Below are 27,115 nucleotides of genomic sequence, written 5' to 3' on the forward strand. Positions count from 1 at the left end.
TCACCAAGAATGATATGTAGTAGCTTACAAAGCATAGCAAACTCAGAAGACATAATACTCACTAGTTGTACAGGCAAGCCTTGTAAACCATTAGTGAGAGAAAAAGAAAGATAATGCAAAATGAATACAAGACGAACATATACCGTTTATAAGAATGATAACTACAAACGCTCCATAAACCATTACAGATCATTATTAATTTAACTTGCTTATATGCAGTAAAGGCATGTATATGTCACACATGGCGTCACTTGGAACAACGGGAAATTCCCGGTTAGACTTTCTTTTTCAAAGTTTATTGTACGACAATGCAATCAAAAGGAGAATCTTTTACAGGTTTTGTTTGTCTATGTTTGTATATTATAAATACAACATGAATTATAAATACAACATGAATCATAAGTACAACAGGCGCATAGATGATCAAGGGTTTACGCACCAAAGAATTACGAAAAACAAGCCATTGATCAGTGAAAAAAGAGAACACTTAAAACGCTAAAGAACAGACACACAAAGTATTTATCGGTGTATTAAGAACAGCGGCCTTGCTAACTTTACAAAATCCTATTTGAAAAATCATTAATAATTTTTATAAAGAAAAGCAATCCAGCTGTGATTATATTCGCTTTGTCTTTAAGGGGACCTTTATCAAATAAAGCCTCCATTCCTATCAATACATTGAAGCTTTTAATATAATGGAAGATAACTGTATTAGGTTTATAGGAATATATTAACAAAAAGCTGCATTGTAGCTATATACCTGAAGTGAATGCATAAATGTTTATTTCCATAAAGGACGATAAAGAAAACGCTCGAATCACATTAAAACAGTTTAAATGACAGGAATAGAATAAAACGATCCTAAATAGTTTCAAACTGCTTTGAAACTTACAAAAAGCGTATCTGTTTCCAAGAAGCTCTGCTACATAAAGCTTTTACCATGTTGAATATTGGATTTAATCCAATTGATCAAACCATAAATACTACATCATACTTTAATAAGCCTAAAACATTCCTCGTTTAAAACAATTGATAACATAAATTTATTTTTAAATGTAAATCATCAGCTTAAATGTCGTATCTCAAGCAAGCATTTAATATATGCAAACATCAACAAAACTACAACTTGTTTCGACAACATTTTTCTCTATAAGAGAAAAATCAACTTATAACAACATACAAGAAATTATCCTGAATTTCTCTCGGTAGTTACAGCAACTACGTATTAAAGATCGATAACTTATCATTTTGCCGCGCTAAAAAAAAACTCTCAAATGATGATATATAAACATAAGTCATCCACTTTTCACCCTTCACCTTTCTGCTTCTTTCGCTGTTCATAACTAAAATGGTTGTAAATACTTCGAATATTACAACAATTCCAATCCTTAACGTGCCTGATACGATTCATGTCGGTTACAACCTTATGGATCATATCGCGAACGATATCACTAAAGTCATTAGTAATGTGTCAAACTATATTGTAATCACAGACAATCATTTAGCTCCTCTTTATCTGCAGAAATTGCTTAATACACTCCAATCACGCCTATCGCCTCATCAAAGGCTCTTATCGAGAGTCTTGCCTTTTGGAGAACAGTCCAAGTCTCGCCAAGCAAAAGCAGATATTGAAGACTTTTTACTTGATGCTTCTTGCACGAGAGACTCATGCTTTATTGCTTTAGGTGGCGGGGTCATAGGTGACCTTGTGGGTTATGTTGCTTCTACGTTTATGCGAGGTGTTCCTTTTGTACAAATACCTACTACTTTGTTAGCTATGGTTGATTCAAGCGTGGGTGGGAAAACGGCCATTGATACGCCTCATGGAAAGAACTTGATCGGTACTTTTTGGCAGCCGAAACGTATTTACTTGGATTTGGCTGTGCTTGGAACGCTTCCCAAAAGAGAATTGGCAAATGGCATGGCAGAAGTGATCAAAGTAAGTATATACGGACTATACGACATGATAGGTATTCATTATTATATATAGACTGCAGCTATCTCAAGTGAATCAGAATTCGTTAAGTTAGAAACAGGAAAAAACAAAATTGAAAAAGCCATTGCAAGTTTAGACAATCCGAACGATTTTTCACAAGAAAAAGGTATTTTGAATATGAAATGTAGCCTTCAGTCATTTATTATATATATCTAGAGTCTGATAGAGAATTTTTGGCGAGCGTTGTCTGCGCTTCAGCTCGTTTTAAGGCCAATGTAGTAACTCAAGATGAAAGAGAAGGTGGTTTACGAGGTCTTTTGAACTTTGGTCATTCCATTGGTCATGCATATGAAGCTATTCTAGCTCCCATATGGTTACATGGTGAATGCGTTTCTTTAGGTCTGATTCATGAAGCCGAGCTGTCAACTAGTTTAGGTCATTGTTCTTATACCGTAGTTGAACGCCTCAAGAATTGTTTGAGCTTGTATGGCTTACCTACCTCGTTTGACAATGAATGTAAAAAGAAACTTTGTTTTTCTGACGTTATGAATGCCATGAAAGTAGACAAAAAGAACAAGGGTTCTCAAAAGAGAATTGTATTGCTTGCTGACATTGGAAAGACAGTCGAACAAAAGGCTTCAGATGTTCCTGATACTGCAATTGAAGCTATTTTGGCCAAGTATGTATCGTTCAAGCAAACCACAGCTGACGGTTGTCAAGTCGGGGAAGACAAGCTCCATGCCTCATTCCAGTTTGTTGCCACTTTTGAGCATCTCAAGCCATTTATTGCTGAATTATCCAAAGTGTTAATCGAAAGATTTAATGTGAAGATAACCACAAGTAATGAAACAGGCCATACGATGTGTGTCACTAGAATGCCTACAGCCAGTCAATACAGTATCCATTTCACCGACAAAGCTGGTACTTCCTCAGGTGATTCTGACTCCTACTGGTTTGAATATGTCGTTCGTTCCACACAGCAAACGCTCTATGAGGATACCATCAATTACTTGCAAAAAATTGCTGGACAATATCAAAACCATATCTATGCGACCAGCAAGACTCAAAGTACATTTGTTACTCTACCTATATCAGATTATAGTTCCATTCTCCCTAGCATCTTACATCAATGGACAGAGCATACTGATGCTATTGAATTCAGGGTAGACCATCTAGTGCCTCTTGATAACAATTGGATCAAGACAACAGGTATGCAACTCATGATGCTTCGTCAAACAACACAGTTGCCTATTATCTATACTGTACGCACTCAACCTCAAGCAGGCAAGTTTGATCCTTCTTTGTTAGACCTCTATCTTGAGCTCATTCAATGGGGTCATCGCTGGGGCTGTGAATATGTTGATGTCGAATTGACAACACCTTCTTTGAGCCAACTAGAGGCTGTGATGAAAATGAATCAAAACTATCCAGGGACAAGACTCATCGCTTCCTTTCACGATCCAGATCATCAGTATCCTTGGTCTGGCCCATACATGAAGTCCATGTACGGTATGGCTTTGAGTCTCTTTGAACGTTATAAGCATCAAGGCGTCATTAAACTTGTTGGATTTGCCCAAACATTTTATGACAACATAGAACTTGAAGTGTTCCGCCATCATATTGATCCTGATCAAGATAAAAGAATCATCCTGATTAATATGGGTCCTAATGGCAAATTTTCAAGAGTAGCTAACTATTTCCTTAGTCCTGCTACTCATCCTGCTTTACCTACGGTTGCTGCACCAGGTCAATTATCAGTGGCTGAATTATCTCTTGTTCGAAAGCAACTGGCTATGAATTTATTTTAAAAAGAAAAGGGAATAAAAAAAATATACAAGTTAGTGTTATTCAAGGTTATGTAGTGTTCTTCCGACAAGATAGTTGTCTTCTCGAATGTTCTGAGCAAGTCTTGCACTAACTCTAGATACAGTTCTAGTTAGATAATAACCTCCAAAGCCTACTAGAGCAATGGGATAGGCAATCTGTACAAGTTTAATACGCAATTCTGGATTGATACGAGCTAGATGTGCACATATTAGTTTAGAAAGAGACATAGTAGAAACACATACCAATAATCTTCATATTGATATAAGCCGTTATAAAAGGAAAACCAACAGCAACAGCAGTGAAAAGCAAGAATGGACCGATCATTCTTACAAGGCACAAACGGATATTCATGTTATGAATGCCACCACGAAAGATCTGCATCAATTAAGTGTAAGAAAGACTATTCCTTTTGAAATTGTTTCAACTTACATCGTCTACAAATTGTCGTCGATTAGCATTAGGAATGTTCAATACAATTCCGCAAAGAAGAGTCATTAAGGCGAACCCATTTGACCATATAGATAAAACTTCAATTGAATAATCATCTTGTGATATTTGCTTCAAAGGAAGCACAAAGTAAAGTTCGATTAAAACACCGAGTGCATTGGGCAAAATGATGCCAAAAGATACGACAAAAAAGAGCCATCTAAATATCTATAAACCTGTTGGTCGAATGGTCATTTTTTTTGTTCCTTACCCAGGAAGACCATTGCTTTGCATGATGCCAAAAAGTAGTCAAAGTAGTTTGCCAAGTCAATTGATACATGATATCCTTGATTGTCGATTGCAATTGATGGCAAATAACACCCACGAAAAGGAAAACAGATCCACCCAGAAGGAAAGAATAAATATCATGCACTATAATCTCATTGCCAAGGATAGATCCAAACAAAGCACGTCCCAGTAAGGTAGGACCTACAATCATTATACAGCAAAAAATGCTGATAGAAAGCCATGTGAGGCCCATAAAAGCAAATATCCTTTGTTTGAAATGAGGAGGGCTATAGACAATCATCGTATTTGCTTCTTCACCACCAGGAGCACTTGCGGCAGGATGACCTAGGTGTCTCTCTGTTTCATCTAAAGGCAACAAGGTGATAGGATCAACAGGAACAAGCATGCGGCGGCGTTCAATGATAGGTACACTGTCATGACGAGGCACGCGTAAGAGTCGACCTTCCCATATATAAGAAACATCATTGGATATTATGTTATCAATCTCGCCATCAGGAGGGTAACACGCAGGCTTTGTATGCTTTAGCCAGGCAATCCAGTTGTGATAAACCAATGCGCCTTCTTCATCTGCTCTTCGTCTACCGAACATAAATGATGAAAGACGGAGTTGATGGCAAATAAGCTTGATCCATTTTACAAAGAGCTGTTTAAGAACTTGCTTTGGCTCAAAGTACTTTACAATAGCAGGAATACCTGTCTGTAACACAATAATATCAAGAGGTACTACGGATATAGGGTTTCTATGACATGTCAATACATGTGTCAAAACATAATAATTCACTTACGAAAAGTTCCATCGGAGAGGCAAGACGGCCTGTCCTGTCATCCATTTGAGTGCCTGTAATACACCACCTACACCTACAAGAATTACTGCCAAATAGATTAAAGCACTAGCGCCTATCTTTCTAAGCTGAAAGAGAACAGGACGTTCAATGATTTCGCGAATAGGATGGAATTGAGGATTGTTGGGGTCGCGAATGAACCACATCACACCTGGTCTTAAAACTTCACGGCAAATAGTAGCCAATACGGCAAAAATAAACATGAATCCAGTACCAAGGAACCAATGTACAAAGATAGACGAGACTGGATGGGATAACATAAACTCCCAATGTATTGCAACGGCAGTGGATTCAAACAAAGGTAACGTCGAAAAATCCAGCAAGTAGCCACAGACGATAGGAAACAAGACAAGTTCAATAGTAATAAACATACCTACTTTGAATATAATACCTTGATGGCGAATTGCTTCTTGTGCTGTACGACCTAATGCTGCTGTAGCCACTCTATGTTGTGCTGAGCGAGTTAAATACCAACAACTAACAATAGTGACAATAATATAGCCAACAGCAATACAGGCGAATCTATCAACAGCAGTCTGACGAATAGCCAAGGCTTGGTAGCGACGTAAAGCGGATTCCACCATGGGCTCTGTTTCGTTAATAAATTTAACAAAAGCATCCATAAATGAAGGCTGCATATTTTGTGTAATGGGCATAGAAGTATTGGATGTTGGTGCTGCAACAAGGTCAAATAATGAACCTAATGATGTAGAGACATGCTTGTATAAAAATGAAGATGTCAAATCTTGTACTACAGGCTGAATATGATCGTTGTATACTTGAAGGATGTAGGGCCCAATGTAGTCTGTTGAAACCCAGAAAATGAAATCAATTAAAGGATCTGTCAAAAGACGAACCATTTTAAGTGGAACACGCACGACTTCCCAAGTTTCAGTCATGATAAACAGCATTCCAATTAAATAAGGCATCCAAACAGCAGCACCCAAACTCAGGGCAATCAATAATCCCATTAAAGCACAGTTTTGAAGTAAAGACCATAAACTGCCCTGCATACCAATGGCTTCTAAAACACCTTCAAATTCTTCAATGTTGTCTTCTTCCTCATCTTCGTTATCGTTGTTGTTGTTTTCGACAGGCTGCAACTGTGGAAGAGGCTGTGGGAGAGGAGCGATTTCTTGCTCAATCTCTTCTTGGATAGGCTGAATAGCAATAGGTGCTTCCGCATGCCTCATACGAGGAGCATGAGGAGGCTGACCAAGATAAGTAAAGTTCTGCTGTACTATGAATGTACTGTTCATGGGCTCATTGTCATAGCTACTCGAACTGCTAGAAGGTTCCATACTAGCTGAGCGTCGGAACTCTGTATGTTCACTATTCATGGGTTCATGGTATGAACTGGTACGAGAAAAAGAAGGTGGTAAAGAAGTAGCACGCATACGTCTATTGTCATTTTCTGTTTTGTCAGGATTGGAAGATGATCCTTCAGCTTCGTCATACCGTGTATTTGAAGCGACAGGTGATGGTGGAGGTCTTTCTTCATGCCAATGAGGTTCGTTATCATCTGCATTCCAGCGTACATCAAATAAGCTATCAAATCGCTCGTCATGTTGAGGTTGTTGTTGTGGTATATCTGGTATAGGCTGAGGTTGGTGATCAAGAATAAGCTCATCATCATCTTCCATCATAGGTGCTTCCATGGGTATATTCTGTACAATCCATTCTCTTAAAAGGAATACAGCTACAAAGATAATTACTACAATACATGTAATAATTTGTCCTTCAAAGCAATCGGCCAATAATGATCTAGATAAAACACTTAGCATCTCGTTCTCCCCCCTTTTTTTTTCTTATAATCTTCTTACTGCATTGTTAGTCGGGATTTATATTCTTGGAACCAATTCAGGGTTGCATTAGCTTGAATGGTATTGTTATGAAAAGGAATTAAACTACCATCACTCATTTGGTATTTTATCTGCTGTAGCCTTGATAAATGTCTCGACAAATTTGCCCCCAAGAAAAAGTAAAGTCTCCAAGTCCAGACGGTGAAATAAGGTAATAAAACTAGCCATATGCAGGAAACAAGTATGGCTCGCAATACAGTGATAATTGCAAACGCGAACTTTTTTCTTAATTGCTGAATGAATAATCTTATAGGTATCACATCAGGCATATCCTCCCGATAGACTAATTGTGGTAAGCAAGAATAATTTATTATTATAGTTTACCTGGTGTAAATGTAAAAGGATGCTCACAAAGCTCACAATATCTGATATATATAAAAGGGTTAGATAATTCATATTGGATTGTTTTCATTTACTTTTTTCGACTATGAGCCAACCATTCTATTAGACTATATTAAGAAAAAAAAAGGGTCAATTTCATGTTGTTATTCAACTGTGTCCTTTACCAGTCCTGATGAACATAGCGAATACTTCCAGCACACTTACAAGGATGGAACAAGGGCTGTTCAGGTGTAGCTTCTGAACGACAGACTCTACATATTTCTATAGGACTTTGTTAAGTAACTTTTTTTTTTTCGAATAAACTTGCCTTCTTCTTCTTCTTTCATTGCTCTTTAAGATAAAGAGAATATATGGAGAATGAATAACAAGAGAGAAATAGAGATAGAACCCAAATAAAATCATCGAATTTCAAACAGTCACTTTCTGAATTGATGCATTTGTGCTATTTAGGACAGAAAACGACTTCTAGACCCTTTCTTTTTTCTAGAAAAGAACATCATATTCTATACGCGTATTTAATATTCGTAGATTTTTTAACTTAATCTACAGTTTTTTAGCTAGAGATTGAAATGATACTTGGAGAAGTTACCTATAGCTATCTAAATTATTTATACAAATACGAAAACGCATAGAGATTAGTGACAATTGAGTGTAGTTATTCCAGATCAAATAAACAACTCATGGTAAGCTATACTATCTTCTCAATTATAATCAAGAGTTCTGAGGGTCAGAAATCTTCAAGTGCTACTAAAGCTATTATTGAGCCGTACTTATAATTATTTATAAATCCACAATATGAGTACTTTTAAAGAATGTCAATCCATTATATTCAAAAAAAGGGAGATATATATATATATTCTTAGGAAAATTGGAACAGAGATTACATTTACCAGAGTATAGACTCCGCATGATTTCCTTCTATGTGCGATTTTTTTTTTTAGTTTAGTTTAGTGCGTAATAAGAAAACAGCATGAATAGACAAAAGCATTGAATAAAAGCAGAAGAGAGGAGGCTCGTTGCATAGAACAAACCAGTATAGGTTCCAGCATAGAATTAAGTGTCTAAGCTAAACCCCGTCACAAACCTTTTTTTTTAACTTTCACTCACACTCTCACTCTTTCACTTTTATTTATTTTTTTCTCACTCCATTTATAATTATAGCAGGTTAAACAAGTATATGGAACGCTCAGTGACCATCGACTTACCCGTGGAGCAAGTTGCTAAGGTAGTAAAACGCCACCTCGTCTACCAACCTGCTTCTTCTTCCTCTTCACTTATTCCCCCGCGCCCGTCTTGTCAAAAACAACACCGCAAACGTCAAAAGCAACGTCAAGAACGCAATCACCCAAAACAACCCACATACAATGCTCACCATCTATTACCAGGAGGATCTATTCTAGACGAGATATACAAGTGGACTGCTCAAGTAGAGCAAAAGCAACACAAAAGAACTCGAACACAAAGTATTTCTTTGCCTGCTATTCGCGAGCCTATGATAGACGCTTCGCTTCAGTCTTTGAAACAACCTGGAGGGTTTCGAAGACATTATGTTCTTACAAGAGCAGCTAAGCAAGGAAAGCAACCACCTAACTTTGTCACGTCAAGCTTTGTTGAGTTTTTATGCTTATATGGACATTTTGGAGGAGAAAATTTAAGTGACGAAGAAAGCTCGTCTTCTTCTGATACGAATTCTGCACAAGATTCTTCAGAAGAAGAAAGTAGCGATGAAGAACATATGCCTCCAGAAGGTGGGGTCATGGCTTATCGCGGTCCCTTGCTGAATAATGCTTCTTATTCATATGGTACTACATCCCAAGAACAACAATCGCAAGGCTTACCACTGCCCACAACAGCCTCAAAACAGCCCCTCGTACCAGTCAAATACAAACAACTTCAAGTGCGGGAAACAATGCCACTTTTATCTAGATCACGTCCCGGTCAAACATTACAGGGAAAAGCAACTCCAGGAAAAGCCATGTTCTTGTTACTCAAATCATTTGTTACAACAGGTATCATGTTTCTCCCAAAAGCGTAAGTAATGCAACTGCTGCAGCTATTGGATACTGACAAAACATATTTAGTTTCTATAATGGTGGGCTTCTATTTTCCATCTTTGCTATTATCGGATGGGCTTTGATTTCTCTTTGGTCGTTTTTGTTGTTGGTACAGACTCGTTTAGTCGTACCAGCCAGTTTTGGAGACATGGGTGGCGTCTTGTATGGATCGCGTATGCGTGTGGCTGTTTTGGTGGCAATTACGTTGTCTCAAATAGGGTTTGTTTGTGCCTACATGATCTTTGTTGCAGAAAACTTGCAGTCACTTGTGCTTGCCTTTTCGAAATGCCGTGTCTTGATCCCTATGCATTTACTCATTTTGGCACAGAGCTTTGCTTTTATACCACTGGCAATGATTCGTAAAATACAACGTTTATCTGTCTTTGCCCTGATAGCCGATATCTTTATTGTCATTGGATTGATGTACATATTCTACTACGACCTGAAGGAACTGACCACAGTAGGCATGGTCCATGTTGAGATGTGGAACCCTGTTTATTTCCCATTGTTTATTGGTACTGCAGCATTTACTTTTGAAGGCATTGGGTTAGGTAAGTCAGAACTGGTTTTTTATACTTTTGCTGATCCGTTATTATTAGTCATACCCATTACTGAATCCATGAAAGATCCCAAGAAGTTTCCTGGTGTACTCACAAGAGCACTTACTGTGATTACCTGCTTATTCATTTTTATGGGTGCATTTTCATACATGACATTTGGAGATGAGGTTCAGACCATCATCTTGCTCAATTTGCCTAGCAAAGATCCAATGGTTTCTTCAATTCAGACACTATATTCACTAGCCATCTGTTTATCTATTCCTCTGCAGCTTTTCCCGGCTATTCGTATCATGGAAAACGGGTTGTTCACCACCAAATCTGGTAAAAACAACGCTGTCGTCAAATGGCAAAAGAATGTGTTTCGTGTGGTGATTGTGTTTTTATGTGCGGGTATTGGTATTATCGGCTGCAAAGACAAGCTTGACAAGTTTGTTGCCCTCATTGGTGCTCTATTCTGTATCCCTCTTTGTTTCATTTTCCCTCCATTATTTCATATGAAAGCATTGGAGCTCCCTACAACAAGACGTATGGCTAACTTTGCTTTGATCATATTTGGTGTGATTTGGTAAGTTGTATGGACAAGAAGATGTATAATAACTGTGTATAGCATGCTTTTTATTTCTTTTTCAACATTGACACAATGGAATTCATCAGAACCCATGGACCCAGTCAAGCAATGCATTAACCACAGAACATAATACCATTTTCTTTTATTCATTCATTTTATGTATATACTTATACCATTAAACATACATTATAATTCCATATTATAAGTGCGAAAGTAATCGTCTTATATGTCTAGATTTGTCCTTGATAACAGCATGTCCTTCATGAACAAGTCTGGCTGCTTCTTGTGCAGTGCCCCAACTTGATTGATATCCAGATCCATCATGTCCATAATTATGAGTAATTAATGTTTGTTTGCCTGAAGGGGATTCTGTATCTTGGTTAGTAAAAAAAAAAAAAAAAAAAAAAAGAAATATAGATACGAACTAAAGTATTCATTCTGAACTCTGGGTCCACCTTTTCTTGTTGGCCTCAAACCCACCACATTGCCAACGATGGTTAGGTCACTCACGCCTTTTCTTTGTAGACTCAAGTCTGGACAACAATCATATGCTCGATTGAGAATGTCTTTTGTCATACTCTCATTTACAGTAGGGTCTCTAGTAATCATTTAATGTTTGTCATGATGTATGCTTGTGTGCTTACGTATTGCCTTCTTCTTTTGTAGTTCCCAAAACAACAGTTCCATCTGATCTTGGTATAATATAGTTATAGCTATCAGATCCTATACCATGTTTGTTTATAAACAATAGACACATATACGATTTTCTTACTTGTTACTGAAACTGTCTTTCGGATATGAGGTGCCTTAATGATGACATTTTGCCCGCGTGTTGGTGTAACTTTAGCATCCATTACTTTACCCAATTCTCTTGCTCGAAGACCTGTACAGTTTACAACAACATCTATGTCGTCTGTGACGACTTCTGAGATGCAATTCACCTTTTGACGGCGATGTTTGCCGCCTAATAGCAAGTATTGTTTTAGAAGCCATGGTAAATAGACAGCTGGATTAATTAACACTATGTCATATCTATGGTTAATAACGTCGAATATTAAATACAACATGGCCTATACCTGTTGTGTAGTGGTAACCAACGGCTATGTTCTTTGGTAGCTCTGCTTGGTCAATAAATTGAAACTAAGGTTTGCTTCAGCCTCTCATAGTGTCCATGTTAAGACTTACGGTAGGAACTAAATTCTTAAACCATGGATCAAGCGTGTCTTCTGTTGGCTTTTCATAGTAATCATAAGCTGATACAATCATAATGCCTGCTTCAGCAGCACAAGACCTGGCTAGTTCCCAAAAGAACTTGAAGGAAACAGCATCATATCCTGTCTTCATGAGTTGATTTTGTATGGTTTGCCTTTCTTACTTTGTAATTTTGGATCTGAATTAGGCGCCAATGTCTTCCATCTTGCTCCTGCGCAAGGTGAAGTGTATTCGATATGTTTGTCACCAGGAAAATAATCGGCTATGATTGTCACATCATATCCCTTTTGTTGAAGCAACAATGCAGTAGTCAACCCTATTACACCAGCACCAATAACATTGACTTGGCCTAGCGAACATCCTTTACAGTAACTCATGGTAGTGAATAAAGAAAAAAAAAAGAACACAAAACAAAAAAGAAATGCTTGTATTTATCACGTTGTTTTTTTTCCCATCGCTAGCATGCATAAAAGTTGTATAAAGAGTATAATAAGAGGTCGATTTACTAATTAAACTTTATTTTCTTTCTGTAAGATACAAAATCACCCGATTTCTCCACTCCATTACTGTCTTTTATGCAGACATTCTGGACTATCTTGCACAATTGAAAAAATTATTTCTTTACTTCAATCTAAAGAAGCTCGTATTAAAGGACAAAAAAAATGGAAGTTTTCGTTCAAGTATTTATCCTTTTTCTCCGAAAGCTTTTATTTTGCAGGAATTGAACATGGTGAAAATATTTCATCAGTTGACCTCATGTCATTGATGTTTATTACACAAGAAGAAAAGTTTGTAAAACAAGCTTTGCATGTCTATGTCTGTAAATTATTTTATTCTATATTATTTTGTAGCAGCAATGACCATATTTCTAGGTGAAGTGATGGGATCAAAAAGAGGCCACATCCAAATATTTTTGGTTGGGCTATCAGGAATAAGATCGTTTAAATAGAGCCAACGATCTATCAAGATCAAACTTTCCAAGATAGGTCCCAACAAGACACGTAATGTCCATAAGATCGCAATTTGTTTATCCACACCTTTTGCTTTATATTTTTGGTAATAATCCTCTGCTTCTTGAGGCGTAATGCTGTTCTCCGGCAAACCCAATCTCTTGGAAGCCACTTGAACATAAACAGGAAATGATACAAAATCTCTCTTCTTGTTGAGTCGACCAATGACAGGTGCTATGGTGACATCAGTCATGCCTTTTTCAACCATAATTGCCTATCATCATTCTAAGTTTACTACTAATGTAAAATAAGTTTTTACCTGTAACAAAGCTCTAAAGAAATGATGTTCATAGGCTGTCAGGGTTTCTTCGAGTTGATCTTCCCATCTTGCTGGTGCTTGGCAAGAAAGCATTTTAGGTGTAGGACCGAAATAAAAACCTGAATCACAAATAAGCTGACTTAAAGGAAACCCAACACTTTCTTGGCCTTGTGCCTCTTGCTCCTTTTCTGTTAAGAAATGATAGCAGCAGCCCACATTGACAAAACAAGTGATTTCTGAACTTGTTACAAATAATCGCATCATCATACTTGCTAAATCACCACATGTATGCAGCCCACAAAGCAGCCATTTTTCATCTTTTGGATGGTCGCTCCATTTAGACAAAATGGTAGATGCATTATCAGGTGTAATGAAATCAGTGACATGGTGCAATCTCAAATCATCGCTACTCAAGTATTTGATAGCCCTTTCATCGAACTTTTTGGCTCCACACGTCTGAATTTCTGAAGAATCAACAGCAAGTACCTTAAGATTGGATTGAAAAGCAATGGAGCGTGAAAGATAGCCTTGTCCTGCACCCAAATCAACAATGGATTCTACTTTTTGATCTGCAGCAACCTTTTTTATGACAGGTGTCATTCGCTCAACCTATTCAATTAGAATATTTGGTTGTTATATCGTATCACTGTACCTCATGAATCTTCTTTCCTGTCATACCAGGGATAATACGTTTGTCAATTTTAGTTGTTCCTTGATGTACTAAATGCATAGGTTAGATTTCATTTCCTGATGCTTATTTCCTGATGCTTACTTTACAGCCATTTTTATTGAGTCGAGGCAAAGCAATATCTCGAGTGTCTCTTATAAAAGTCTTTAAGGAATCTGGCCATTCTTCCTACAAGAAAAAAAAAACTCAATATATGATGCTGTTTATAGAGTCAATTACATTCATATCAGAACCAGAGGCAATTTTAATAATTGAGTTGATCCATTGATCTTGAGAAGAATATTCATCTGCTGGTAATAAGGCTTGACACCACTCTTTTTGCATGATTGTTTCCCACTGATTCATGGTAATAAAATCTACGATGTGCATCGTTGTCCAGTGCTTGTGCTTCTCAATAAAATCAAGTAGGACTTTCGCATACTGCTGAGGGCTTAAATGTGCATATTTCTCGGGAAGCTGCAAATGATTTTCGGGAATAAGGTGCTGATCGAGTAAAGGATCCATGACAAGATCAAGTAGAGAACAAAAGAAAAAAATTTTTTTTTTTTAATGACAAGCCAATGAAAAAAAGAAAATGTTCTTTTATTTTTCAGCAACAACGCCTACTTGAGCAGGACGCAATACACGATTCTTTAAAGTATAACCTACTTTTTGAACATGAACAACAGTACCTGGTTTCTTTTCTTCAGCTGGAATTTGAAAGACTGCTTCATGCTTATTAGGATCAAAAGGTTGGTCAATAGGGTTGTCTTCTTGAATATCAAATCGAGTCAGCATCTTTTTAAATTCCGCCTCTGTCATGCTAACGCCTGTGTAAAGATTCACGAGTTGTTCAACAATAGCAGACTTATCTTGTTCAAGACACATTTCTCGTTGACGAAATTTGCCAGGCACTGATTGAAGAGCAAGCTTCAAGATGTCGATAGAGTCCACAAGTTCCTTGGCAAATTTTTGAATAGCAAAATCTTTGGCATTAGCAATTTCGCGTTGATGGCGTTGACGCAAATTCTCTTGGTCAGCCAAAGAAAGTAGATAGTTCGACTGCATTACAGAGTATCAGTAAAAAAGAGGAAAAGGAATAGGAGCATACCTGTAGTTCTTTTAATTTGGTTGACATAACAGCCAGTTCTTCTTCAATCAACTTATTTGTATTATTTTTCTCGGGTGTGTCTTTATCAGATGGTTCTTGGTCATTCTCTTCCCCTCGAACAAATAATGTAGCTGAGAACGATCGCTTTAGCTTATTAAAGAAGAGAGGGTTTCTTGTTTGTAATAACCTGTGTCGAAATAAAACGGGAAACATCTTTAAAGAAAAGAAAAGATTTTTTTTTTTCTTTTTTGATGTCATGCAAAAACCGAAACTGAGTTTATATTTGAATGGGAAGTCCTTCGTTACTGTTAAATTCGTTCATTTATCAGCTCTAAAAGTTAATTGAGTCCCTATGTACTAGTATAGCTTTGTTGGTCTGGCCTTTCTTATGCTTTTAAAATCCGCTTTTTTTCTAGTCAAGTTTTATTTGCTTGATATATATATATATGTAGCGCAGACTACATAAAGTAGTGCTTACCAATGAAAGCAAAACATTAACGTTAACATTTTGCCGAATACTATTGTTCATAATTGCGACGCCTGATTAAAAGCCAGTTGCATTGAAGCCCAGTGTCTAACAATAACTCTTTTCTTTCAACTTCTTAGGACCTTTTTTTTGTTACACGATTTCGGTTGACAGCAATCAATGGTTTTTGTGGATACTTAAAGTTTCGAGCAGTACAGAATATAATTTGGTACGATTGAAGCACGAGAAAGAAAAAACTATGGGCAGACAAAAATGAGCATTTGAGCATTGTACATGTACCAAAACAGTTATCAAGAGTGTTGTAAAATGACTCCGCTCTTTATTTTCTGTATAATTAATTTCATTTTTAATAATTAAACCACTTTCTTTTTTTTTATTCCTTTCATGAATGCCAAAACTTTAGAGCCTTCTTTTGTAAAGAAACGTGCCTCTGTGCTTTTTGGTATTATCAACGTAAATACAATCCGATGCAAGCAAAAAAAACCAAGACTGCCGACGGAAGGCGATGTTGAATCAACATTGACTGTTGATACACTAAGCTTGCCTGATTTAGAAAACGAACCATGTCATCCTTTATCAATCTCTCAGCACTCAACCTTGAGCGAGTCTCTTATAGAAATTCCTGATGAAATAACAGCATATAACGATTCTCTATTTGAATTAGACACCTCAGAACATAAAGCCAAGTCAGAGCACCTATTATCAGCTAGATTCCATCATTATTCATCAAGAAAAAAAAACGGGTTTACTAAGCGAAGTTACAGCCAGGATAACTTATTAAATCTGTGGCCAAGCATCAATAAATTTCATGATGATATTCCAACACCAGTGAAGTCAGCATCATCGTATACACTTCATCTCGATGCTGCTGTTGAAAAATCAGGATTTCGCAAAAAAGAACACAAAGCTATTCAGCTATGGCAATCAACCATCATGCAAAAGATGCTTATGCCAAGAAAGACATGCTTACCAACACCAGATCATGCAAGTATCTCTTGACTTTTGAGACTCGTTACTCATACTATCAATTATAGTGTGCGGAAAAACATCGAGCGATTGCCAAGTTTATTACAAGCGAGCTGTATGCTACAGAGAAATCGTTTTATCAATTCTTGTTGTTTGTTCGTTCTGTGAGTGATAAGTGCAAGAAATAGACGGGAACTAATTAGATAGAGCTATATGGAGCCAATGGAAAAAAATTCTCAGAATAGAACTACATTATTTAGGTCAAACGACGATGTCTATGTCTTATTTTATCATCTCCCTGATCTTGTGTCTGTTGCCTCAAAAATGTTATACAAGCTAGAGACGTATGATTTTGATGATTGCCCGGGCTTAGTCATTGGCCGAATTTTCAAAGAACTAGAGCAAGATCTAGTGATTTTTTTAAAGTATGCAGTTCATTATCGGGGTCATATGAAAGCAATTCGTCGAGCCAGTCATAGTGCGAGAAGCAATAATAAAGTGGAGTATAATCGTCTGGGATTGGCTGACTATTTGATTGCACCATTCCAGCGCGTGCCACGTTATGAATTGTTACTGAATGGTAAGCTATATCAGATTGACATAAGCAAATATCTCATAGTTCCTAATAGATCTTTGCAAATACGCCACTGATCAGCATGAAGACCTAATCTATGCCAGGAACATGATCAGCAGTCTAGCTGCTACGATGAACCAAGTACAACAAAATATTTCTGTAAATAAGTAAACAATGTTGATTTCTAAAAGATGTTTTCTGTAAAAAAAAAAAAAAAAAACATGATACGTTAGACAAGAGCGTATCTTGTTTTGTTTTTGTTTTCAGCCTTATGTATGTGGTGAAAGAATGATGAAATAGCTGAACCATCATTATGATAAAAGTAGTACAAACACTGAATTTATTTTTCTTCTTTTTTTTGTGTAGCATGCAAACAATAAAGCAAGAAAGAGAGAGGAGAGAGGAATAAAATTTTGCTTAAAAGTTGGGTGCCTGAAAAAAAAAAAGGAGCGAAAGGAGAAAGAAAAAAAAAGTTTTCATTTAAGGGAACAACAGTTGTAATGTCAAACATTAGTTATTTTATTAATCTTGTGTGTACGCGCACAGATCAGACCAAAGTGATGATACAGTTCATCATGATTTCATTCATTATCGCTAAATAAGAGCGGAGGGGATAAAAAAGAGTGGAGGGGATAAAAAAGAGTCGTTTAGATATTTTTAGGATTGCTAAGTGTCACAAAAGAGATCGAATCACCGATGTTTGGAGAGCCGCTTTTTGTATTTATATTTTTCTCTTTGTTTCTTTTGTTTCCCTTTTTTTTTCTTGTTCTTGTTTATTCAACTATACCCTTTTTTTTTACTGTCATTTATATGCAAAATATAAATAATGAGCGATCATCCAGACAGTAAAATTCAAACATACAAACCCAATCTAAGTCGAGAATTTTCGACAGCCAGTCGCATATCTGATTCCCCAGAGGCAACACCGATGGCTTCTGATGCCCAGGCATTTATCACACAACCTGTCAAGCGTGGAAGATCGCTAGTACGTCCTGAAAGAGAACGCGTAGACCCTAATCACCGGCAATTCCATTATCGACAAGCTGCTATTCAAGCGCCAGCAGAAACGATCCAACCAAGTAGAACAGGCAATTTGCCTCGTACGCTCAGCAGAAGAGATACTACAAAGTCTGTCACTTTGCGCCGTGGCAAAAGTGTGCTGGGGCGCGAAGAAAAAGAGCCAAATGAGGATGAATTTGTATATTATCAGGAAGCAAAAAAGACATGGAGAGATCGACTGCCTGGACCATGGATGACTTATTGTTATCTACTCACTTGTTGCATACCCCCTCAACTTTTAAGCTGCGCAGGTATGAATCAACAGTAGATCAATTGCATATATTAAACCATTCACGATAGGTATCAAGGCTGGTCCAGCTCAAACTGCATGGAGAGAAAAAATGGGTTTAATTGGTGTTATTCTTTGTATTATGGCTGCTGTTGGTTTCTTGACTTTTGGTTTTAACCAAGCCGCTTGTCCTGTGGGCGACATATCCATTCATGGTAATGCTGTACCTCCAGGCTATCTTGTTATCCGAGGTTGGGCTTACATGCTAGCTGATTGGTCCAATCATCCTTCTTCTAATGGCACTATGAATATTCTGTATCCTCCTTACAATGGAAGTGGCATGGATGCTTCTTTTCTTTTCCCTCAAACATTTTCTGAGTGTGATAATGTATTTATTCCTCTGCAGGGTCAACAGCCTAATTATTTCCCTTGTCAAATGTTTAACCCCAACTCAACAACGCCTCCTGATGTCTCAACCTACACCAATAGGACACTTTGTCATACTTCAAGCACTGCTGTCAACACGCTCAACTCATTTTATAATCAAGGCGCACCCAAAAATGATGGCACTTTTAGCAAAAAATCTAAAATTTATTATGAATATGACGACTTGAACTCAACAACGCATCTCATGCTTTACAACGGGTAGAGTTTATGCTAAATTATTTATAGAGTACTCACCCTATATATAGCAAAGTGTTAAATTTAGCCTTATTACAATCATTACCAACAACATACTTCTCGACTCCTTCAAATGGGCTTATCCAACAGATTTTAAATAACATGGATAGTTTTGCAGGAAAAGACATGACTTATTTGATCCGGTCAAAGCCAAATTCGACTTGGATACCAGAAGCAGATTGTTTGGCAAAGACAATCGCTGTTGGGCAAATTGATACTTTGTCTGTTGGCTGTATGTTTTCTGAAATTGTGCTTTATGTTTCTTTGGTTGTCATTCTCGGTGTAATTCTAGCCAAATTCCTTTTAGCGGTTTATTTTGGCTGGTTCATGTCTTGGAAGCTAGGCAATTTTAAAGAAGAAAGCTCTTATGCTGCAAGAATGAGACGAGAAGAACAAATTGAAAACTGGACTAGAGACATCAACGACAATGGTCCTGTAGTGAGTGTACCAGCTCCACCTCCACCTCCTTCTTCACAAAAAAAGCACCGCACACTATTTCCTCGTACATCTCGATTCACACCATTAGAATATGGTTCTACCCGGTTTGATTTTGAGAAACCACCTACACCTGCATGGAGAAGGTAAGTTTGAACCTTGGATCTACATTTACTAAAATTGGGACTATAGTAACGCAAACACTGGAAGTAGACCTAACTCAGTCATGTCCTTCTCAACACCTTCCTTCTCGAATAATAACAATTACCGAGGATCCACTGCATCGTTCTCAAACTATGTTACACCGGGCATTTCGTCATTCAGCTGGGATGGTCGTAGTAGTGTTTCTAATAACAGTGGAGCAACACCTTGTCCTTTCCCTTTGTCACCTTATGTTGTTCCTCAACCTCCCTCTGATTATATGCCTTTTAATTACCCTTTGGCTCATACCATCTGTCTTGTCACTTGTTATTCAGAAGGAGAGGAGGGTATTCGTACTACACTGGATTCGATTTGTGTCAGCGATTACCCGAAGAGTCATACGATGCTTTTGGTTATCTGTGATGGTTTAATTACCGGTAGTGGTGAAACAATGTCTACACCCGACATTTGTGTAGGCATGATGCGGGATTTGATTGTTCCTGCCGACCAAGTTCAAGCTCAACCTTATGTCGCTATTGCTGATGGTTCTAGAAGAAATAATTGCGCTAAAGTATACGCTGGTTTCTACAAATTCGATGACAAAACAGTGCCTCCTGAACAACAATCGCGTGTACCAATGATTACAATTGTCAAATGCGGTGGTCCCGAAGAAGCAGATGCTCCTAAGCCTGGTAATCGTGGCAAGCGTGATTCGCAGATTATTTTGATGCAGTTTTTGCAAAAAGTGATGTTTGATGAGCGTATGACAATGATGGAGTACGAGTTTTTTAATGCTATCTGGCGTATCACTGGTGTTTCTGCTGATAATTTTGAAATATGTCTTATGGTGGATGCAGATACAAAGTTGTATCCAGACGCGCTTTCTCGCTTAATTTCTGCAGCTGTAAAAGATCCAGAAATTTCTGGTCTTTGTGGTGAAACAAAGATTGCCAACAAAAAGGCTAGTTGGGTTAGCATGATTCAAGTGTTTGAATACTATATTTCTCATCATCAAGCCAAGGCTTTTGAATCTATTTTTGGTGGTGTTACTTGTTTGCCAGGTTGTTTCTGTATGTATCGTATTAAGGCACCCAAAGGTCCAAATGGGTATTGGGTTCCTATTCTTGCCAATCCTGATATTGTTGAACATTATTCAGAGAATGTTGTAGATACATTGCATCGTAAGAACCTTCTGTTGCTTGGTGAAGATCGTTATTTGACTACTTTGATGCTTCGTACTTTTCCTAATCGTAAAATGATGTTTGTTCCTCAAGCTGTCTGTAAAACAGTGGTGCCTGATACATTTATGGTGCTCTTGTCTCAACGTCGTCGTTGGATCAATTCTACTATTCACAACTTATTTGAACTGTTGCTTGTGAATGATCTCTGTGGTACTTTCTGCTTTTCCATGCAATTTGTTGTGTTTATGGAACTTGTGGGTACATTGGCCCTTCCCGCTGCTATCTCTTTCACGTTGTATGTGGTCATTATTGCTATTATGGGCAAACCAGCTCTGTTACCCTTAATTTTGCTTGCTCTTATTTTGGGTCTTCCTGCTGTCTTGATTGGTATGACAAGTCGGAAGTTGGTCTATGTTGGATGGATGCTTATCTACCTAGTCAGTTTGGTTATTTGGAATTTCGTTCTCCCTACCTATGCTTTCTGGCATTTTGATGACTTTTCATGGGGTGACACTCGTAAAGTAGAAGGTGTTTTAAAAGACAAAGGCCATGGCGATGAAGGCGGTCAATTTGATAGTAGTGTGATTACAATGAAAAAATGGAGTGAATACGAAATTGATCGTCGAACTAAACTTGCCCAAGAAAACCATATGCCTGTTCCTCGATTCCAAGAGCGCCATATGAATGTAGACATCTTTACTGAACGAAACACTGCTACTGATACTGAGAATGTAGTACGAAGATATAGTGATTTGTCCAGCGCCAGTGCTCAAGCACCTCTGACGCAAGGCTTCCAAGAAGGAACACCTCTTGGTATTATACCCGTTAAAAAACAAGCAAATGACGAACCAAAGAATCATATAGAAGAAGCCGTTATCCCTTCTTTAGATCAAGGACCTGAAAATCATGAATTAGGTTGGATTCAACAAAGTACGCATGATAATAACTGGGCAGATCCAGCGCCTCATCATCAGCATACTCATTTTGAACAAGAGCCATCACCTTAATCTTTCATTGTATTTTTTTTAAATATCACGTGTACAAATGTATTGTTTTCTACTTTTATTTTATATCAATCAGACAATAAATATATCTCTCTTTTCCTTCTTGTATCTTTTTTTTCTTTCTTTTTCTCTCGACTTCTTTAATACTTTTGAAAGGTAAAGTTGTGGCCAATTGGAAAGATATCCGTTAAAAAAAGTGTTTCATGCAACTTAAATCCTTGTTGTAGTACAAGATGAAAAGACACATCAGGATCTTTTGCAATAACAAAATTATTCGCAATATGGCGGAAGATGGGCTTATTATGCGATCATGGAAGGTGTATTTGAAGTCAATGGATTCATATTATGCATTGAGCGACTATATCGACCATGTTGAGTATTTACTTCATCCTTCGTTTAAAACGCCGCATATAGGTGAGTATAGTGTGCATAAAGTACAAACTGACCATGAATAGTGTGTACACAAGAGCCCTATATAATAGAGCAGGAAGGTTGGGGAGAATTTGATTTGACAATCAGGTTGCATTTTAAGGATCCAAGTTTATCCTCACAAACTATTGTGTTTGATCTTCATTTCAGAAAACCTAAATATGTTGTCCAAAAGACATTGGTAGAAAAAAAAATAGTTGATGCAAGAGAAAAGTATTGATTATTTTATGATACGATAGGACATACCAGTTCTAGAAGAGTCTATTCGATCTAGAAGAAGCTCTTCTGCTACCTCTATTTCAACAATGGTCAAGACGCCCACCAATTGTTATGAGGATCACTTTTTATCCCTGTCGGTATTATATCAGGATTTACAAAAACAACAACAAGAACAAGTCAATTGTAGATCACCTCACATGTTGTACAATCAGGTCTTTTGGAATGTAAGGTTTTTTTTTTTTTTTTTTCAGGGCAAATAGTTTACAGATGTGTATGCATATTTTTGCATACGTACGCCATCAAAGTACATGCTTACTCAAACCAACATAGAACCTATCACATTTAGGGCATTTGCTAGAATCACTCAACGATGATGATTTACGCAAGTTTTATCAACTTTTATCAGAATGGGAAGATATAAGTCATTTAGGTATTATTGAAACTGAAGGCAAGTATATAGATGTACATATAAACATACAGAACTAACAAACATATGCGCACAGATGAATACATGCTAGATTTAGCAAAGTTTAGTGCTTCAGAATTGAATACAGTATGGAAGTTTATGATAAATCTCAAAAAATGCAAAGAAACTTCTGATGTATCATTTGCAATGTCACAAGAAAGCTCATACCTAAACTGATAGATAAGCAATCACGCCTTGTAGAATAATAGTAACAGTGCCAGTTATGATAATAATCAATGCAAAAATCGCATATATAAAATGGAAGGAAGATAAAAAAACAAAAGAGAGAACAAATCTCTCCTTTATATGTTTCATTCAGTATTTGCTAGATTTGAAAAACAACTGCTAAATACAAGTGAATAAGTAGCTATTTTAATCAGGAATTGCAATAATGGTATTAGGCTTTTATTAAACTCGCCTTTGTCGTCTGTTTAAACATACTGCAGAAGGGCAGAAAAGAGAAAGAGATAGGTTAGAGAAGGTGTGTGTGTGTGTGTGTGTGTGTGTATTTTGTTTATGCAGATTTTTTTTTAGGAGGAAAAAATAAATCTGTCATAATAAGATAATCCCCTAAAATAAACAACACGGTCTGTCTCTCACTCTCGCTCAGTCACTTTGGCTTTTCCCTCTCTTATATATTTACATTTACTCTGTATGATGATCGGGTCAAAAAAAGAATAAATCAACCGACCGGCCTATTTATTGCATAGCATCACTTTTCTTTCTTTCTTTTTCTTTTACTTTCTAAATATTTTCTTATTCCACTTTTTATACCATGGATGAAAAGAAGAAGGTTGAATTTGAAGAACATCAACACATCGAACATGAAGACGAGATATCACCTGAGTTAGAATTATTGTTACACACTGATCCCTCTCATGGTTTAACAAGCTCTGAGGTACAAGAGAGACAAGCTAAATTTGGTATGAATGAATTACCAGAGAAAAAAACGAACCCATTCCTTAAGTTCTTTGGTTACTTTACCGGCCCCATCTCCTACTTGATTGAAATCTCTTGTATTATTGCTGCTGTTGTCGGCGATTGGATCGATTTTGGTATCATTCTCGCCTTGCTCATCATCAATGCTGTCATTGGTTATATTGAAGAAGCAAAAGCCGAATCTGCTTTGGATGCTTTGCGTCAAACTTTGGCTCTCAAGACACGTAGTTATCGTGATAATGAACTGACTGAGGTGGACGTCAAGGAGCTCGTGCCTGGTGACATTATTGTGCTTCGTATTGGTGACATTGTTCCTGCTGATGCTCGTCCCTTGGGTCTTGGTGTCAACGGTGAAGAGAGCGAAGCTGAGCTTATGATTGATCAATCAGGTCTTACTGGTGAATCTCTTTTGGTTGCCAAAAAGAAGGGAAGTACAGTCTATTCTTCAAGTATTATTAAACAGGGTCAACAACTTGCTATTGTCACAAAAACGGGTACAAATACATTTATTGGTCGTGCAGCCAATCTGATTGCTATTACCGCTGAAGAAGGTCATTTTCAAAAAATTATTGGTAAGATTGGTAATGTCTTGATCTGGTCCACTGTTATTTTGGTCTTGATTGTCTTTATCTATCAAATGGTTCATTTTCGTGGCACACCTCAAGGCAACTGGAAGATCGTATTGGAAAATTGTCTTGTCTTAACTGTAGCTGCCATTCCTGTAGGTCTGCCTACTGTCATGTCTGTGACAATGGCTGTGGGTGCTAAACAATTGGCTGCCAAACAAGTCATTGTAAAACGTTTGACTGCTGTTGAAGAATTGGCTTCTGTCTCTGTTCTTTGTTCTGATAAGACCGGTACACTAACTCTGAACGAATTGACTTTTGACAAACCTTGGTTGACGAATGGTTATTCTGAGCAAGACATTTTGCTCTATTCTTATCTGGCTGCAGAGCCAGGTGCTAACGATCCTATCGAGTCTGCTGTTCGTCGTGCTGCTGAGGGTCAACTTGACATTCTCAAAAACCGCGCTAATGCTCGTGAAATCCCTGGTTATAAAGTAACAAAATTCTCTCCATTTAATCCCGTTACAAAAATGACACAAGCTACTATTCTTGACTTGGCTACAAATGAAAGTTTCCACGTTGCTAAAGGTGCTCCTCAAGTCATCACTAGCCTTGTGGGTGGCGATGATGAAGCTGTTCACGCTGTTAACTCTCTTGCTCGTCGCGGTTTGCGTGCTCTTGGTGTAGCCAAGTCTGTTGTTGGTAGTACTGAAAAGTTTGAATTAGTCGGCATGATTTCTCTTTTGGATCCTCCTCGTCCTGATTCTCTCTCTACTATTGCTGAATGTAATGCACTTGGTGTTGATGTGAAAATGATTACTGGTGATCAATTGATTATTGCTAAAGAAGTAGCTGCTCGACTTGGCATGGGCCGTGTTATTCTTGATGCGAATCATTTAGTGGACCCCAACAAATCTGAAGACGAAGTTACTGAACACTGTGTGCGTGCAGATGGTTTTGCTCAAGTGATTCCTGAACACAAATATCGCGTGGTTGAATTGTTGCAAAACAAGGGTCTCTTGGTTGGCATGACTGGTGATGGTGTAAATGATGCCCCTGCTCTTAAGAAAGCAGATGTAGGTATTGCAGTTGAAGGTTGTACTGATGCTGCTCGATCTGCTGCTGATATTGTCTTGCTTGCACCGGGACTTTCTACAATCACAGACGGTATTGTCACTTCTCGTGCTATTTTCCAGCGTCTTCGTTCTTATGCCCTTTACCGTATCACTTCTACTATTCATTTTTTGCTCTTTATGTTCATTGTTACCTTGGTTGAAGATTGGACTATGCCTGCAGTACTTTTGATCATGATCTGTGTATTGGTAAGTTTTTTTCTTTGATTTCTGGAACCTTATATTTATTTTGTTTTGGACCTTTTTAGAATGATGCTGCTACTCTGGTCATTTCAGTTGACAATACAGAAATTTCCGAGAAACCAGACAAGTGGCGTATTGGTCAATTGCTCACTTTATCTTTTGTACTCGCTGCTTTGTTGGCTGCTTTGTCCTTTGCTCATTTCTATGTAGCTCGCGATGTATTCCATGTGACAGATAATGAATTGCACTCCATCATGTATTTGCACATCTCTTCAGGTAATTTTATTTTATGGTATATAATAGATTTACTTATATCGTATATAGCACCGCACTTTGTGATCTTCTCAACACGTGTGCCTGGCTATTGGTTCAAGAATATGCCTAACTGGATCTTTACTGTCTGTATCATTGGTACACAAGTCATTGCTTTATTCTTTTCTGTTTATGGTGTCTTTGGTGAACATGAAGGTGTTGCTCCTTGTGGCTATCCTTGGGGTTTATCTGTACTTGGTATTTCGCTTGTTTATTTCATGATTCTTGATGTTGTTAAGGTTCAAATCTTCCGCTACTGGAGCTTTGAAATGACAGCCAAAATGGTGCCTACCAAGACACGCCGAACAAAGCTGGCTAGTCGTAAACAATTGGAAAAGAAAGGACAACAGCTTGAAACATCTTGGAAAAAGATTGAAGAGTAAGTTTAAACATGTCGCCTATTTTTTTTAATTCATTTTCTTTTAGCTCTGTTGCTGCTTCTTCTATTGCTGTTGCCTTCCAAAATTATGCACAACGCGCCAACTAAAAAAATTAACTTCCCTTTTTTATATTATATTATTCTGAATTAGTAGTCTTATTATCTTAATCCTGTAAGAAAAAAACAATGATAAATTTCTTATTCTAAAAAAGACTTTTATAAATTTCACATGTCAACGATGCATTGACCATGCGGAAGTTAAAATGTTTTTTCCAAGGCGTACAGAAAATATAACATTCATTATTATTATTTCCATTGTAGAACGTAACATCAGAGACTTGGGTAGATGTTTTATCGTGTCTGCCTTTGTGGTTGTTGCATGTCTGCGCTTGCCACTGCTGTTTGCCACCGCTGTTTGCCACTTTACATGTGAAAATCGATACAAGGACTAGGCTCGTTTCAACCAGCCTGATTTGGAGGCGTTTCACGACTTTGTGCTTTTGTGGAAAGCGTAGAAGAAGTATATTTCGTTGTTCTAAAATGCGTAATTTTGACATTTTATCGCAAGTTATTTTTCACATGTCAAACATGGCTGCTGATATATATTCCTTCTTATTTTCTATCAAGATTCTATTTAACTATGGCTAAACATCATTCAAAACTCAAGAAAAAAAAAGGTAACATATAAAGTAGTTTATTTTGGGGGGAGAGGAGGGAGAAGGTTTCCCCAATTTTTTGTTTGTTTGT

The 27,115-nt window shown here is 37.4% G+C and overlaps 11 protein-coding genes across 11 annotated transcripts; 6 read left to right on the forward strand and 5 right to left on the reverse strand.

Moving 5' to 3' along the window:
• Positions 1-1,426: 1,426 nt before the first annotated feature.
• B0P05DRAFT_465333 (3-dehydroquinate synthase-domain-containing protein) lies at positions 1,427-3,744 on the forward strand (the record flags this gene model as incomplete). The annotated part of the gene is made up of 3 exons (XM_051574263.1): positions 1,427-1,939; positions 1,991-2,102; positions 2,165-3,744. The coding sequence occupies 3 exons, from the start codon at positions 1,427-1,429 to the stop codon at positions 3,742-3,744; spliced, it is 2,205 nt and encodes a 734-aa protein (XP_051437238.1).
• A 36-nt stretch (positions 3,745-3,780) lies between these two features.
• On the reverse strand, positions 3,781-7,261 carry B0P05DRAFT_584861 (uncharacterized protein; the record flags this gene model as incomplete). The annotated part of the gene is made up of 6 exons (XM_051582394.1): positions 3,781-3,956; positions 4,006-4,138; positions 4,193-4,417; positions 4,461-5,238; positions 5,284-7,104; positions 7,164-7,261. The coding sequence occupies 6 exons, from the start codon at positions 7,259-7,261 to the stop codon at positions 3,781-3,783; spliced, it is 3,231 nt and encodes a 1,076-aa protein (XP_051437239.1).
• A 1,460-nt stretch (positions 7,262-8,721) lies between these two features.
• On the forward strand, positions 8,722-10,727 carry B0P05DRAFT_569581 (transmembrane amino acid transporter protein-domain-containing protein; the record flags this gene model as incomplete). The annotated part of the gene is made up of 3 exons (XM_051581264.1): positions 8,722-9,575; positions 9,626-10,149; positions 10,198-10,727. 3 exons carry the CDS (start codon positions 8,722-8,724, stop codon positions 10,725-10,727), a joined length of 1,908 nt encoding a protein of 635 aa, XP_051437240.1.
• A 198-nt stretch (positions 10,728-10,925) lies between these two features.
• B0P05DRAFT_569582 (uncharacterized protein) lies at positions 10,926-12,315 on the reverse strand (the record flags this gene model as incomplete). The annotated part of the gene is made up of 7 exons (XM_051581265.1): positions 10,926-11,095; positions 11,152-11,324; positions 11,371-11,449; positions 11,499-11,690; positions 11,803-11,866; positions 11,912-12,060; positions 12,102-12,315. The coding sequence occupies 7 exons, from the start codon at positions 12,313-12,315 to the stop codon at positions 10,926-10,928; spliced, it is 1,041 nt and encodes a 346-aa protein (XP_051437241.1).
• Positions 12,316-12,778: 463 nt separating this feature from the next.
• On the reverse strand, positions 12,779-13,807 carry B0P05DRAFT_465470 (methyltransferase domain-containing protein; the record flags this gene model as incomplete). The annotated part of the gene is made up of 2 exons (XM_051574273.1): positions 12,779-13,162; positions 13,208-13,807. The coding sequence occupies 2 exons, from the start codon at positions 13,805-13,807 to the stop codon at positions 12,779-12,781; spliced, it is 984 nt and encodes a 327-aa protein (XP_051437242.1).
• On the reverse strand, positions 13,796-14,453 carry B0P05DRAFT_531722 (uncharacterized protein). The gene is made up of 2 exons (XM_051577008.1): positions 14,115-14,453; positions 13,796-14,063 (listed from the first exon to the last, which is right to left on the reverse strand). Exons 1-2 carry the CDS (start codon positions 14,397-14,399, stop codon positions 13,962-13,964), a joined length of 387 nt encoding a protein of 128 aa, XP_051437243.1. The 5' UTR covers positions 14,400-14,453; the 3' UTR covers positions 13,796-13,961.
• A 24-nt stretch (positions 14,454-14,477) lies between these two features.
• On the reverse strand, positions 14,478-15,514 carry B0P05DRAFT_577949 (GrpE nucleotide exchange factor; the record flags this gene model as incomplete). The annotated part of the gene is made up of 3 exons (XM_051581820.1): positions 14,478-14,936; positions 14,986-15,129; positions 15,464-15,514. The coding sequence occupies 3 exons, from the start codon at positions 15,512-15,514 to the stop codon at positions 14,478-14,480; spliced, it is 654 nt and encodes a 217-aa protein (XP_051437244.1).
• Positions 15,515-16,454: 940 nt separating this feature from the next.
• On the forward strand, positions 16,455-17,183 carry B0P05DRAFT_584866 (Dbl homology domain-containing protein; the record flags this gene model as incomplete). The annotated part of the gene is made up of 4 exons (XM_051582395.1): positions 16,455-16,460; positions 16,507-16,602; positions 16,646-17,018; positions 17,068-17,183. The coding sequence occupies 4 exons, from the start codon at positions 16,455-16,457 to the stop codon at positions 17,181-17,183; spliced, it is 591 nt and encodes a 196-aa protein (XP_051437245.1).
• A 581-nt stretch (positions 17,184-17,764) lies between these two features.
• On the forward strand, positions 17,765-21,850 carry B0P05DRAFT_369279 (chitin synthase). Its single transcript, XM_051573655.1, has 4 exons — positions 17,765-18,318; positions 18,372-18,945; positions 18,993-19,562; positions 19,609-21,850. The coding sequence occupies exons 1-4, from the start codon at positions 18,237-18,239 to the stop codon at positions 21,743-21,745; spliced, it is 3,363 nt and encodes a 1,120-aa protein (XP_051437246.1). The 5' UTR covers positions 17,765-18,236; the 3' UTR covers positions 21,746-21,850.
• A 30-nt stretch (positions 21,851-21,880) lies between these two features.
• Positions 21,881-22,876, forward strand: B0P05DRAFT_635361 (yeats family-domain-containing protein; the record flags this gene model as incomplete). The annotated part of the gene is made up of 5 exons (XM_051583588.1): positions 21,881-21,898; positions 21,970-22,156; positions 22,198-22,352; positions 22,411-22,614; positions 22,721-22,876. Exons 2-5 carry the CDS (start codon positions 21,976-21,978, stop codon positions 22,874-22,876), a joined length of 696 nt encoding a protein of 231 aa, XP_051437247.1. The 5' UTR covers positions 21,881-21,898; positions 21,970-21,975.
• A 266-nt stretch (positions 22,877-23,142) lies between these two features.
• Positions 23,143-26,524, forward strand: B0P05DRAFT_369420 (plasma-membrane proton-efflux P-type ATPase). The gene is made up of 4 exons (XM_051573656.1): positions 23,143-23,337; positions 23,391-25,683; positions 25,743-26,368; positions 26,416-26,524. The coding sequence occupies exons 2-4, from the start codon at positions 23,632-23,634 to the stop codon at positions 26,474-26,476; spliced, it is 2,739 nt and encodes a 912-aa protein (XP_051437248.1). The 5' UTR covers positions 23,143-23,337; positions 23,391-23,631; the 3' UTR covers positions 26,477-26,524.
• Positions 26,525-27,115: the final 591 nt, after the last annotated feature.

Source organism: Gilbertella persicaria, assembly GCF_025201335.1.
Source record: "Gilbertella persicaria strain CBS 190.32 chromosome Unknown B0P05scaffold_9, whole genome shotgun sequence".
Taxonomy (NCBI): Eukaryota; Fungi; Mucoromycota; class Mucoromycetes; order Mucorales; family Choanephoraceae; genus Gilbertella; species Gilbertella persicaria.